The 15,281-nt window shown below is 43.8% G+C and overlaps 1 protein-coding gene across 1 annotated transcript in view; it reads left to right on the top strand.

Annotated features, from left to right (window-relative positions):
• Nucleotides 1-1,159: 1,159 nt before the first annotated feature.
• Nucleotides 1,160-15,281, top strand: part of Baz1a (bromodomain adjacent to zinc finger domain 1A) — a 90,755-nt gene continuing 76,633 nt past the window's right edge. Inside the window, 3 exon segments of the mRNA XM_032907744.1 lie at nucleotides 1,160-1,202; nucleotides 1,205-1,271; nucleotides 12,576-12,854. Coding sequence (XP_032763635.1) covers nucleotides 1,160-1,202; nucleotides 1,205-1,271; nucleotides 12,576-12,854 — 389 coding nt within the window.

Raw genomic sequence — 15,281 nt, 5'->3', positions numbered from 1 at the left:
AAGTTACTTATAGATTATAAGTTACTTACACTTTTAAAAAATTCTGTGTTTAGTTTTAAATATGTGGGGGAATCATATAAATGTGATGACATTTCAAACTTTTGCCATTTCCTGAGCTATCAAACTCTTTGAATTGTAAGTATTAAGACAGACTGGTGTCAAGAAAGGTACTTTCTTTCAAGATGGATGTTTACGCATGCAAAATACTTTGAGAGTTTTAGCAATTTCGTTTTTTATTCTTCCCTTCTTCAAAACGCAATTTAAATCGGAACCGGAGTCCCCTTTGCAGTTCAAAAGCTGAGCGCTGGTGGCCCATTGGAAAAGATGAAGGCTTTACTTTGTCAGCCATGTGTTTAAGGAACACTAGCGCTTTCCCTAGATCTTCTAGCCGATAATCTCAAACATGGAGGATGCTTCTGATTCTTCACGAGGGGTTGCTCCATTAATTAATAATGTAGCTCTCCCAGGCTCTTCGCCCTCTCTTCCTGTATCAGTGACAGGCTGTAAAAGTCATCCAGTAGCCAATAAAAAGGTAGAAGCGAGAAGCGAAAAGCTCCTCCCCACAGCTCTTCCTCCTTCAGAGCCGAAAGTAGCTCAGAAACTTCCCGGGAGCGCGGAGAGGCGGGGAAGTGCGGGCGGGACGCGATCCCCGCGCAGAGCCGGGCAGTGGCAACGCGAGCGGCGGCGGCCGGGAGAGACTCCGGGGCGGGGCGGGCCGGGCCCTCGCGGCGTTCCTCGTGGGAAGGTGCGGCGGCGGGCAAGTGCTCGCAGGTGAGGGGCTCTCCAGCCGGCGTCCGGGGGAACCGGGAACAAAGCGCGGCGGCACCCGGGGTCCGTGGCCGCCTAGTTCCAGAGCGCCTAACTCCGAGCACATTGCGAGTCCCCGGACCGGCGGTGCGGCGGCGGCGGCGGCGGCGGAGCGGCGCTTGGGGAGGGAGCCGCGCACCGCCCGCCGCGGGGCGTCCGCCCCATTGTGAGGGCGCCCGCGGGGGGCGCTGGGGCCGCGGCCGCCAGATAGACTCCGCACCCCGGCGGGGAGGAGGACCGGACTCGTCTGTCACACAAAAGGCAGCCGAGCCGCCCCGGAGCTCTCCGACCTTACCGGCTTTCCTTTCCCTCCAATTTGCTAGGGACGCGGGTGGACGTGCGCAGCCGAGAGATGCCGCTGCTTCACCGAAAGCCGTTCGTGAGGCAGAAGCCGCCGGGGACCTGCGGCCGGACGAGGAAGTTTTCTACTGTAAAGTCACCAACGAGATCTTCCGCCACTACGAGTAAGGCCGGCGCCGGGGCAGCGGGCACGGCCGCCCCCGCCCCTTTTTGTCTGTCTGTCTCCTCTTTCTCTCCGGGGCTCGTGACGGGTGGCCGGGCCGCCCTCCCCGCGCTCCGTGACCGCGTGGGGCGGCGGGCGGCGGGCGGCGGGGGCCCGCGGAGGCCGGCGACCGCTCAGAGCCGCCGCGCTCGCCCGGCGGGCGGAAACTCCCGCCTCGCCCCTCCCGCCGCGGCCGCACGCGCTCGGCCGCCGGTTCCGGGATCCCCGCGGGTCAGCCGCGCGCCGCCGCGGTCCCGCAGCCCCGAGAGGGAATCTCTGATCGAGGGCAGGAAACGGCCGGCCCCGGACTGGGTTTTCGCGGTCGTGCGTGGCTTTTGACGTTTGGGGGTGGTGGTGGTGGTGGTGGTGGCGGTGGCGGTGGCGGTGGTAGGTGGCTGCCAGGGCTGAGGTGGGGACAGGGGCAGGAGTAGAGGCTGGCCCGGCAGAGGGGCGAGGGGTTACTTCGCTGGCCAGGAGGACGGGGCCGGGGGCGTGGGGGTACTGGTGTCGCGAGCGGCGGCCTCGCGTCCCGCGCCGCCTAGGCCTGGGAGTGTGCGACGAGAGCCGCGCTCTGTCACCGCCTCTTCTTGGTGACTAACTCCTGTCCCTGGGGAACTCGGCGTCTCCGCCCCCGGGAGACCGGCGAGGAAGAAGTCGGGCCGAGCGTGGGGAAAGGAGTGGGAGACAGCTGACGCCCCTGGTTTTCCTTTCGAATAACCTAGAGCTCAGCGGTGGGAGTTGGGGGGGGCGGTTAGACAAGTTCAACTCCAGCTTCAGCTTGCCTTCCCCCCCCCCTCCTCTGGCGCATGTGGGCCGCCTGACATGTGCCACTGCTTTTGTTTTGATAAGAACCCGAAGCCGCTGCACATGTAGCTTCAACTCCCAAGTTTTTAGTTCATTGCTCGGTGTATCTAAGAGTTTCCGTGGCTCAGTGACACGAAGCAGCGACCCGTGTTTAAATAGGGACTCTTAAGTGAGAACCCGAATTGATCGGTCACAGGAACAGCCTGGACATCCCCCCCCCCCTTTCGTTCTTTATCCTCCACGCAGACTCTTTGTGGCTTAGAAACAGTATGTTAATAGCAACCAAATAGGTTGTGTGTAGGAGGATTTCTTGAGTGTGGGGGCCTGGGAAAAAGGCCTGATCCAGGGAGGTCTTTAGGCAAACTCTCTACAGCCGGCTGAGAGAAAAGAGTAGTGAGTTGCAAGTAATCCCCACCCTCACCTCCACCCCATCTTCAGCTCCCTAGAAGGGGTTACAGGTAAACATGTTATATACCTAGAGAAGTAGATAGTACTTTTCATCAAACAGTACCTTTAAGTAGGAGTACACATCTCACTGGGCTCCTGTACAGACTTGTTTTATTACCTTAACTGCACTCTTGTAACTTCTTAGGTGGATTTGAGTTGAGTGACTGCAAGGATAATGTCTTCATCTAATGTTTAAGCTAAAATCTTTAGGAACATTTCTGATAGTTATTTACTTTAAGAGTACCAAGAACATAGTTAACAGGTTTACACCCAAAACTCTTCCTTGGTTTTACGTAGGCAATCTTTTGAAAAGTCTGTCCTGGCATGGTACTCAAGAGGCTGAAAGTTCAAGGCCAGCCTGGGGGGCGGTGGCGCACAGAATGAGTTTTAGGCCAGTCTGGATTACAAAGTGAAGACCCCAGGTTCAACACAAACAATGCCTTCCAACCCAGACTTCAAAAGGAGACTGCCATCACTGTAGAGGGCAAGGGAGACTTGACTTTTATCCCCTGTGAATTAAAAACCCTTTGGTGTCCTTTGGTTCTTGGGATGAATTATTCTAATCATGGAGAAGTCTGAAATGCTGAAATATTTTTCACATTCCAACATGAAAAGTGAGGAATTGTATGTTTTGTAGTCTTAGGATATTAAAACATTTAAAGATAGCTTAAAACAAAACAAACAAACAAACAAAATACCCTCTGTACCCCTCCCCTCCAGTATTTGAGGTTTTGGAAGTTTAAGAGAGATGATTAATTTGGTAACATACTTGATCATTTGCCTTAAGCAAAATTGCATCATGTTCTTAGATATTTAATTCTTATGATTTTTGGATTGGTAATTAAATACGAGACTGTCATTTATTTAGCTGCATTAATTTATTTTGAATTATCTTCCCATTCCGTTAATTGGTAAAAAGTTATCTTTCCAAAACTGCATTTAGGGTGGATGGTATATAATATAGATAATAGAGAAACAAAAAGAAAGCTATTTTAACTTGCATCTTAAATTGGTTTATGTAATTTGAAGTTTACCTTTTATATTAAAAATCTTGTATTTGTCTGAGTGTTTATCTATGCTCACCCAGTTACTTCAGCTTTCTTTTTATTTCTTGAGTGCAAATTTCTAGCCTTCCCTCCCAGCCTTGCTCACTTCCCAAGAAACCTCTAACTTACTGGTTAGTTTGTCAGAAACTTCTTCATTGCTAGATAGTGTTCTGTCTGCCTCCTCTTGGCGCACTGTGGTCCTGATCGCCTTCTGAGGAGAGTGCTTGACTCTCAACTATTCCAGCTCATTTTCTCTAAGACCCTATGTTCTTTAAGAGAGAGACTGTGACCAGGATGGATTGTCAGTGATTACAGTATTAAGTTCCTCTGTTTCAATGGTTTGGACTGCATGTTTCTGAACTAATTGCTAACCTGTTTGACCTGCTTTCTGAAAGCCTACTACAAATGGCACATTAAGTATAGGCAAAGATACATATTAAAGAGCATAGTTTAGGTTCAAGGCAGGTAAAGATTTATACTATGATTTTGATTGGCTCAGAATTTTTATTTTTGGTTGTAAATTGTTGAGAGAGAGAGAGCTCTTAATACTAGAACTTATACATCTTAAGTATAATTTCTTTTTTTTTAAGATTTATTTATTTATTATATTATATACACTGTATACTATAGCTGTCTTCAGACACACCAGAAGAGGCATTGGATCCTATTACAGATGGTTGTGAGCCACCATGTGGTTGCTGGGATTTGAACTCAGGTCCTCTGGAAGAGCAGTCAGTGCTCTTAACCGCTGAGCTATCTCTCCAGTCCCAAGTATAATTTCTTAATGATTTCTTGTATTATCTAGTGATTTAATATCTTTGACTTTTTTTTCTGTTTGGAGTTGAAATTCTACATCTCTGACTCCACCTCACACTAGTAGGCAATCCAGCTTGCTTCAGCCCAGATCAAGTGAAATTTACAATGAAGAGTTTCCCATGGAAGAGATTTGACTAGCTTATAGTACCTTGTGTTTCGTTGCTTGTTCACTCTTTCTTGTGAATTCAGCCCTTTTTATGAATGAGGAAGGGTTGGGATGTTGCTTTAGCTCCAGGATTGAAATTGTAATCACATATTTAGCACTTGCTGGCACTAGAATTTTAATTCACATTTCTAAGGCCCTCTACTTTATATGCTTCTTGCTGTTTACTGTCACATGTTGCCTCTATGAAGAATTAATTCTTCCCGTTGCCAAAGTTTGTAGAAATATGCACAAAGGAGCTAGAATTACAAGCTATTCAAAGTAGCTTCCTAGGTTTTTGTAGATGGCAACTGCTCTCTGGTGTCAGCTCAGGATTGACCTTTACTACACCCCTCAGTGATTAGGCTCTAGGTAGTAAGTAGAGAAATCAGAACGCCATTTGCTTGAGAATGACAAGGTTTTGCTGTGTAGCCCAAGCTGGCCAGGAACTTGAGACCCTCTTGAGTGCTGAGATTATAGGCATGTGCCACCACACCTGGTGCCATCCATTTGTCATGGGGTAAAATGCTTTTCATACCAGCCAGTTTCCACATTGATGACAGGATACACAAAATCTCGTAGTCAAAAGCCGTGTGATGAGCATGCACTCTTCAAGGCAATGTAGAGAATCTTTCAAACTAGTGTCTTCAAACTGGGTGCATTCAGCTCCTTTTTGAGAATAAGTTGGCCACATGTCCCTGATTGTTGAGCCCATAGTCTTTTTTTCCAGTGTAGAGCAGAGATTGCTAAATGTTTTCAGCTTTCTTTTCTCCCCCACCCCCCCTCCTCTCCTCTCCCTCTCCTCTCCCCTCTCCCCTCTCCCCTCTCCTCTCCTTTCCCTCTCCCTCTCCCTCTCTCTCTTTGAGACAGGGTTTCTTTGAACCAGTCTGGCCTTGGACAGAAATCTTCCTGTCTCCACAAGCCCAATTCTCAGCTTTATCTTATACTTAGCAGGCTATACTGTGTTTTTTTTTTAATGCATAGCTTTCATCAGTCAAAATATGTGTATCAGTAGTTGTAGTGTAATGGTCTACCCCAAAGTTAATGGATTGAGATAATATCCCATTCCGTCTCTCTGTTGTGTGATTTCTCAGTTGTTTTGCTGGCATCCTCTGGGCTCATTCACTTAACTACATTCAATTGGAGGCAAAGCCGATCTTTTCGTAAAGTAAAAAACGAACCGATGCATGTGCGGGACTCTGAAGGGTGACTTCTCTCATCTTAAGATGGTATCTTGAGGCTCTTTGGGACAAGAGAGAGCTGTGAGGTCTCAGTGTCATCTTTGTTCTAGATGAAACAATGACCACTCGAGATTCAAGGGATGATGGACTTAGACTACTTGTCTAAGAAAGTCATTGCTGACTGGAGAAATCTATTAGCAGTTAAGAGCACTGGTTGCTTTCTAGAAGACCTGGGTTCAATTCCCAGTGCTTACATTGGCGTTCGCAACTGTCTGTAACTTTAGTTCCAGGCAATCCAATGCCCTCTTCTGGTCTCCATGGGTACCAGGCACAAACATGGTGCATTAGGCATACATGGCAAGCAAAACATTCACATTATATATATTTTTTTCCTCCCTCACTCCCCCAACCCCCCAGAGCTGAGGACTGAGCTCAGGGTCTTTCTTGCACTTGCTAAGCAAGCACTCTACCACTGAGTTTAATCCCCAACTCCATATTTTTTTTTTTAAATAAAGCTGTAATTCAAAGGCATCTGTACACCTTTGGCTTTCTTTGTCAACAGATTGGGTTTTAGGGTATTTATTATAATCTGATGTTATTAATCAACGTGCAGTGAAAGATCGCTTAGCACTTGCAGTGCAGATCAGAAGCCCCGAGTTTGTTTGCATCCTGGGAGCCACAGAGGAAGGAAAGAACTGACCTCCACACACGCTCCATGTGGCCCTCGTGTGCTTGCACTCCCAACACACAGCGCATGCTCCGTGGACGGACTTCGTTGCTTGCTTTATCCTATCTGTAGTGACTTAAGCTCTGTGTCTTTTAAAGCTTTGTTGTTCCTCTGCTTGCCCTCAAGAGGTTGCCAGGTCAGACGTCCTCAGATACTTACTCTAATTAATTCCTACTCTTCTTCCCAGTGCTCAACCTTGTCTTATGTGTACCTTTGACATTGTTTCTTTACTGTCCTGGTGATCCTCTAGGACAGTGGCTTTCAACCTGTGGGTCATGACCCCTTTGGGCATCAAATGACTCTTTCACAGGGGTAGCTGAAGACCATTAGAAAGCACAGATATTTACATCAGAATTCATAACAGTAACAAAATTACAGTTGTAAGGTAGCAAGGAAAATACATTTATGGTTGGGTCAGCACAACATGAGGACCTATGTTGTGAGGGCCACAGCATCAGGAAGGTTGAGAAGCACTGTCTTAGGATCTTTGCACATAAGATCCTGAACAATAGGGGTTGGGGATTTAGCTAGAAAGCGCAAGGCCCTGAGTTCGGTCCCCAGCTCCGAGAAAAAAAAAATATCCTGAACAATAAAAAATATCTATCAAAAATGAGTGCACATATCCTATAGGCATTTGTTCAGAATTATCTTACTTAATTTTTTTTTAACATAAACTGTTTATGAAACATAACCCCATTTTATAGAAGGGGGAACTGGGTTCAGAGAGATTATGTAACTTACCCAAAGAAAAGTGATAAAGCTAGGCTTAGACATTTCCACTCTTCCTCTTTCTAAATGCACATAAATGAATGTGGGGAGCCAGGCATGGTGCTGCACGCCTTTAGTCCTAGCACTTGGAAGCAGAAGTGGTGGTTCTCAGAGTTCAAGGCTAGCCAGGCTCTGTTACACAGAGAAACCCTGCCTTTGGAGAGACTTTGAAAATGCTGAGGTAATTTGCCTCCTTAGTGAGAAATGTCTGCAACATAACATTGTAAGTCCCATCTATTCTTATGAGGCCAGCATAGTGGAAACATGGCAGAGGAAGCTGATGACTGTTTGCTGGGAACTGAGGAAGCCCTCAGACAGGAGAGTATGTAAGGCGGATCCTGAAGGACATGTGGTGGGCCAGAAAGAGATTCTAGGTAAGAGATGAAAAGAACCCATATAAAGCAAGGGAAAGTATATTAAAAACAACATTGAAGTATGCATTTGAGTCTCACTTAAAATTGTCTTGTTCACACCCATTAGTTTAAGGACTTCCACACCCATCCCTGGTGTGTTTACCTTTGCCAAATTCTCTTAAGGTTTCCAAGCTCATTACTGCCGTTCTCAGCTCTGCAGCACCAGCAGGTTTTAGGCAGCACTGAACAAATGCAAAACAAAATTTTATTAGTGTGGCTTTTAAAAACTGGACCCCGAGTTTGTTTGTTTAAAACATTCCTGGTTGTTTATAAATGAGTATAAAAATACATTTTTCATCCTGCTGGTATCTTTATAATATAAGGCATGTTAATCCTGCCATGCCATGGTCTGATCTGCACTTCTGACCCTCTGAGGGAAGAAAATTATTAGTAATTTTCCAGCCTTCCAGTATTGGCCACCTTTTAAAATTTATAAGCTCTGCTTTTCATCCTTTGTGCATCATGGACTATTTTAAGTTAGAAATTCTAATTTTTAGCATGTCTAATCTTTTTTGTCAGCAGGGGTGGGTTGGAGGGCAGTGCTAGTAGATCGTTGTGGCATTCACCACATTCGCATCTGGCTAGTAAAGTTTCAGTCCTCAGGTAAAGAACTCTTGTCTATTATCTGAGTTGTGTGTGATGTTCCTTGACGCCTAAATCCACTAGGCTCTTAGTTTTCCTGATCCCTAACAAATCAACATCCTGTTGTGCTTCGCTTCTTATCTTGGCTTGTTTACTAGAATTAGTAGACTCTAGAATATGTTTTTAGGAAGGATTTTTACCTTGTACTCAGACTCTTGTCTTATGAAACAATGGTAAAGAGGAAAGGCCGTCATATGTTTTGGGTTTGAAGGAGCAGATAACAAATATTTTAGACATTCTGGTCACAGTGTCTCCCACACTTGATACAAATGAATGGAGAAAGCAGAGACTAGATATGAAGATGAAGTTGTGTGCAGTAAAATTAAATACAAAAGAAGGCTGGACTTGGCTTCTAGATAGTAATGTATCCCTCTCCTAAAGAGGCCTTTTGAAGAGTATAGTCATCAAGCAGACATAATTTATCTTAGCTTAAGTCATTCATATTAAATAGTTCATTCTCCTTATAATAGCAAAATAAACTTGGAATGAGGCTGCTGAAGTGACAGTGTGCCCCACTCCCTTGAATCTGGCATTAACGATCATTCTGAGTGTGTGCAGTGAAGGCCAAGTGTCAGCAGGATGATACAGTGAGCAGAGGTGAGGAAGGGGCAATAGGCAGCCACAGTGGGGAGTACACCTTTCCTCCTACCTCCTCGGGGTTGGAGCTTTGTGTGCATGGCTATCAATGTAACAAAAGCTGTCTAGAGACCAAGGGAAATATAAGAACATAAGGTTTTGCAGAAGATAAAGGAACCTTATAGGAGAAGCAGGACAGCTGCATCATTGGGTTCCCATCCCGATTTGTTTCATTTTGTATTTTACATTTATCTACCGACCTAACTACCTATTTATTCTTTGTGTGCATGCCCATGAGTTTAGATACCACTGGATGAAAGTATCAGTCACAAGACAGCTTGTGAGAGTTGATTCTCTCTTTGCACCCTGTGGGCTTGGGGGATGGAGCTCAGGCTGTCAGGCTTGGCGACCCATCTTGCTGTCACTTACCCTCTTTTTCTACCTGGTAACTGGTGCCTAGTGGCTGCTAATACACTTGTATCATTGCTCACTTTGATAATTTTAGACATTGCTGACTCTGGTGTCTATTGAATCCTGTTTTATACTTAACTGTCACCCTGCAGCAGTTTCACATGCCTTGTGGCCCACCAAGTATCCTAGGCACTTGACTGGTACAAGGAAACCTATGCTGTCAGCTACAGAAGCTGTTGCTTGGCTATATGGACCACTAAGCACTTGAAATGGTTGGTGTGGATAGTAGGGTTTAATATACAGAAATATAAATGATTTTGATGTTATTTTATATCCATTTAACTGTGTATACTGAAAATCACTGTCAGCTCTATCTTTTCCTATCTTAGTTAATAGATTATTATGACAAATTTTCTTGCTTATTAGAAATAGTTTCCACTCCTCTACCCCATCCCAGCATTCTTTAACTTTATGCTTTCTTTTTTATTGTTGTTTTTGTTTTTTGAACCAGGGTTTCTCTGCGTAGCCTTGACTATCCTAGAACTTGCTCTGTAGACTAGGCTGGCCTCAAACTTGTAGAGCTCCAAATGCCTCTGCCTCCCAAATGCTAGGATGTGCACCACCACCACCACCACCACCATCACCTCCACCAGGCTAACTTTATGCTTTCTTTAAAACCTAATGTTTAATACCACTTGAAAAAAAATGTTCTAGAATTTCCTTACCCATTTTGCCTTTCTCTGAATTCTCTTGTTAGTATACCTGTTGTCTCTTAGAAAAATAACCATTTATTTGTTGCACCAAAACATACTTCAGAAGAGGATCTTCAAATAAAATCAGAGTCATCTAAGTTGGCATGTGTAAAATTTTTATTTTTAATTACGTTTATATACACATGAATGGGTGTATGCATGTGAGTGTGGGTACCTGAGGAGTTCAGAGGCATCAGATTCCTGGGAGCTGGAGTTACAATTGTGAGTTGCTGATATGGGTGCTAAGATTCACACTCAGGTGCACTGTAAGAACAGTAAGTGCTCTTAACCAAGTCAGTTTTCCGGCTTGTATGTGGTTGTCATTGCCCCTCCACCTCCTCCTCTTCTTCTCCTCCTTCCCCTTCCTCATTTTCATCTTCATCATATTATCATTTTCATCTTTATTATCGTCACCATATGGTGATCATATCATCACCATCATCACCCCTTTCATTGTATTGTTATTGGTTTCTCATGATTTTCATAGATTTTTAAAATTTTTGTTGCTATGGTGATATACAAATAAAACAATCCTAATATGCCCCAAATATTTGATCATTGAAGATCTGAGTGTCTATAGGGATAATTGTTAGACAGACTCAATAGCCAAAATGACTCTGAGAATGATGGGAGAAGAGGGCAGGAAGGTGAAACTTAGAGAATGATTGCTCGTACATTCATGTAGTTATTGAAAAGTACACCAGAGTATGTTTTTACTCTCCAGGGTAGGACAAAGTTGGCTACCTGTTATTAACTTTTTGTGTGTCTAGTATTTTATATTTAGAAGAACCTTCTTGTAAAATGATGCATGAGTATATGATTAAATAAAATTCAAATAATGCAGAAATGTTTAGAATCATGCACACACAACATTTTTCCTTTCTTCCCAGTCTTGCTTTCTCTATAGGAACATCTGTTTATAGTATGTCTATAAAGACACATTTTTGTGGGCTTTTTTTTTTGTATACTCAGTGCATTTTTCTACCCACTCTCTCTTTGAAGTTTTTCTATTTTATATGTTTCTTACACTTTAAAAGAAACTAGGTAGATTTTCAGGAAATAAAGATTCATATTAGGAGACTACTGTTGTTCAAAGAGGCACTGCATGTTGGGTGGCAGCTTTGTCCCTGTCCCTAGCTATAAGCAAGGGCCTTTTGTTCTGCTTCTAAGGTAGGATCTCAAGTAGCTCAGGCTTGCTCCTGCCTCTCTACCTGCCTGGTGCTGCATGTACTGACACATGCCAGCACTCCTGGCACCTTGGTTTGTTTTTTGAGACAGGGCCTTAGCCTGTAGCTTAGGCGGAACTGGAACTCAACTTTGGAGGCCTTGAAACTGTTGAGCTCTCCCGCTTCAGCCTGCTGAATCTGGGTTGATTACATGGGAGCGAGCCACGTATAGCCGGCTAATTATCCTGATTTTGTTTAATATTTTAAAAATCTCTGCTATTGCAAGTTCTCCCTCCTCACTTGCTGTATTAGTCAGGGTTCTCTAGAGTCATAGAACTTATGAAATGTCTATTTATTAAGGGAATTTATTGTAATGACTTACAGTCTACAATTCAACTAACCCAACAATGGGCAGCTGTGAATGGGAAGTCCAAAGATCTAGCTCAAACCCATGAGGCTGGGTGTTTTAGCTGGTCTTCTGTATAAGCTGGAATTCTGAAAAAGCAGGTCCCAATAGATGTGCTGGCAAGTAAGTGCAAGCAGGCGAAGAAGAGCCAATTGTCCTTCCATTGTTCTTACATAGGCCTCCAGCAGAAAATGTGGCCCAGATTAAAGGAGTGTACCACCTTGCCTGGGCTTAAGCTTCTCATGGCCACTGTGCCTCAAGATCTGGATCAAAAGCAGGGGTCTTTCCAAGTCACGATTCAGGTCTGAAGCTTGTATTTTCTGGCCTCAAGATCTGGATCACAGGTGTGCCCTCCATTTCTGGGCTGTAGTTGATCCAGATGTAGTCAAGCTGACAAGCAGAAGTAGCCACCACACTTGATTTCCCTCCCTCTCCCCCTCCTTCTGTATTGCTGTAGCTTCTTTCCTTTTTCTCTTTTGTGTTTCTACAAAGGTAAAGTCATTGCTTACTGTAAAGAGAACAAAGGAAGGCTCAAGCTTGAAATAAGATTGTTTGCCCCTCTTACCTTAAGAATTCTTGTACTACTTACTGACTTTTTCATCACATAAAATAGTTTTCTCTTATTGTTAGGTGCCCAGATTGGTTTTTCTACTATTAAGGTTTTTATAAAAAGCCATGGTTAATTTGACATTAGGGTTGTGCTTTTCAACAAAAACAAAAGCTTATAGATTCAAAGGAAAAGAAAGGTTGAATTTGCATTTAATTTTGGTTCCAAATTTCAAAACTGGTACAACTTGTCCAACTGTGCTACACATATAAGCTGCATTGTAAGCATCTGCCTTAAAGACGCTAATTTTGTATTAAAGAGTAAGTTAATGCGGTGGCATGGGGGAAGATCATAAAGGTATTGGTTTTAATGTAAAGTTTATGCAATGACAGGTAATGGGATTTTGTTCTTGTCTTTCTCAGTGACTTTTTTGAGCGAACCATTCTGTGCAACAGCCTTGTGTGGAGCTGCGCTGTGACAGGCAGACCTGGACTGACATATCAGGAAGCACTTGAGTCAGAGAGAAAAGCAAAGCAGGATCTCCAGAGTTTCCCAGAACCACTAATTATTCCAGTTTTATACTTGACCAACCTTACCCATCGTTCACGGTTACATGAAATTTGCGATGATATCTTTGCATATATCAAGGACCGATATTTTGTTGAAGAAACTGTGGAAGTCATTAGGAACAATGGTACAAGGTAAAGTACTTTTAATTTTCCTCTTGATAAGCATAAATTACTCAAAAGTCAAAATAAATCCAAGCGTGATGTGACATGCTGATGATAAAGCTAAGGCAGGAGGATTGTCAGTTCTAGGTTAGCCTGGGCCACAGAACAAGACCGTCTAAATATAGAAAAGGAGATCTGATGAAATCGTTCTTTGCTTCCTTCTAGCTACCCTGTTAGCCCACATATTGTCCTGTGGTGTCTACTTTTTATATATATTTCTGCTTAGATGCCACCAAAAATATGTACATGCATGTGGCATGTATCTGCACAAACATACAGACACATCCTCCTTTTAATATAATAGGTAATGTTCTCTATAACCCTGTACTTCAAATGTATTTGAGATCATGTTGCTATACAAATTGTCTTCTCTTTAATTTACTATGAAATAAACAATTTACACGGACATTCCATGTTTTAGAAGCCTAAAATAATGAGATCTACCATATCCTCATACTAAATAATAGTTTAAATATAGTTGTGTTTTGATGGCATTCAGTCTTTTATTTAACAAAACTAGATCTTGAACATGTCCACCTTTTTGTATATTTCTGTCTCTTAAAAAACTTCATATACCTTTATTGAGACGCTTGGTTTATCTCCAGCACTCTATAAGCCGCGTGTGGCGGTGCTGCACTCTATAAGCCGCGTGCAGTGGTGCTCTCCTATAGTCTCAGCACACCCAGATCCTGTGCGGTAAAGGTGGGGCGTTCATCCTCTGCTGCATAGCCAATTTGACTTGGGATAGATGAGACCCTATACCTATATCACCATGGCACTGAGAGGTAGGACCTTTCCTTGCACCATGTGGGTCCTGAGTATTAGCCTCAGGTTGTCAGGCAAGCACTTTTACACATAGTACCCTACATTGGCCTTCTATAATTTTTATTAAATTTTACTTCCTTTATGTATATGAGTGTTTTGCATATAAATACATGCACTTCATGCACGCCTGGTTCTCACAGAGATCAAAAGAGGGCTTCGGTTCCCTTGGAACTGTAATTAATTACAGATGGTTGTTAGAGCTCATGTGGGTGCTCTAGCAAAACCAGGTCCTTTAAGAGAAAAAGTGCTTACAAAGACCCATGGGTTTTCTCTCCAGCTCCCCTTTTTATTTATTTCAGGCAGAGTCTTGTATATCTCAGGCTGGCCTTGAACGTGCTATACAGCCAAAGATGACCTTTTACTCCTGATTTGGTCTCCACCTCCCAGTGCTGGGTTTGACCATTTTTGAAGTCGTGCCTAAAATTTTCCCTCTTTAGATACAACACTCAAGTGATGTTCTTTAGCAATAGTGCATGTGGCTGTGCACAGTTGCACACGCCTGTTTTCTCTGCTGCTCAGTATACTGAGGCTGGGACCATGAGGGTAAGATGCACATCCGTGCAGAGATCCAGATCATAACATTCATTTGAACGGGGAATGCCCAACAAGGTAGGGCTGTCAGGGCATCCTACTAGAAGACAGCTGTTGAAAGGAGAAAGCCTGACTAGGTAGAGCCTTTGGGCTTCCATGCTGGAAAACAGCCGTCTAGAAGTGTTCCCTAGGTTTACTATAGAGCTTCTCTCCTTTTCTAGACGTGTCTTGAGGATGAAGCTCAGGTCCTCAGGCTTGGCAGCAGGTCTGCTGAACCCACTTTCAGGTTCTCCTCTTTTCCTTTTCTGAAACTCAACCATAGTTCTTTATGAGGTATGAAATAACATGAATGTTGCTTCTTAAAGTACCAGACATGGTCCCTCCCTTGGGACTTTTGTACTTATTCATCCTGAATTTTTTTTTTCTATATATCAAAATGGCAAATCTTTCTCCATGTTTTTTCCTCACAATCATTCTCTTATTGGAGCCTTTCTTGTTCCATCTGAAATTCAGCATTTCTTTGTCCCAATACTTTTAAACTTTTTTATTTAAAATGATGAGGAAGAAGATGTAAGAACAGAATAGTTACAACATTTTAATTTCTCTCCCTTCAGTGGGTGATAAGATGTAGAAGCCTGGTCACCTATGCTGTCGTGGACATGCTGCCCCGTTTCATGGACATGCTGCTTATGTTCTTACTTTGGGCTCTGCAGGCCAAATCCTGGGCTTGGTGTGGTACATTTGAGAGATTAAGATGCACTTGAGTTCAGCTGAGGGGGGGAGGGAGAGAGAGAGAGAGCGCGCTGCCTGTGCGAGTTCGTTCTCTCTTTCTATCATGTAAGCCCAGATGACTGAACTGGCTTGGTATCAAGCACCCTACCCATTAAGCCATCTTGCTGACCCTAAATTTTTGGTTCCATTACAAGATAGAAAAAGGCTGAGGCTCTGGAATTACACAGACTTCTTTGGAAGTCTTCTCAAAGATAAAAAATGAGTGTCATGGGGTTAGGGGGAGGGTAGAGAGAGAGTTTTGTACAGGTG

Source organism: Rattus rattus, chromosome 7 (genome assembly GCF_011064425.1).
Source record: "Rattus rattus isolate New Zealand chromosome 7, Rrattus_CSIRO_v1, whole genome shotgun sequence".
Classification (NCBI taxonomy): domain Eukaryota; kingdom Metazoa; phylum Chordata; class Mammalia; order Rodentia; family Muridae; genus Rattus; species Rattus rattus.
The sequence above is the reverse complement of the archived record's forward strand: the minus strand, read 5'-3'. Positions and strand labels throughout refer to the sequence as shown.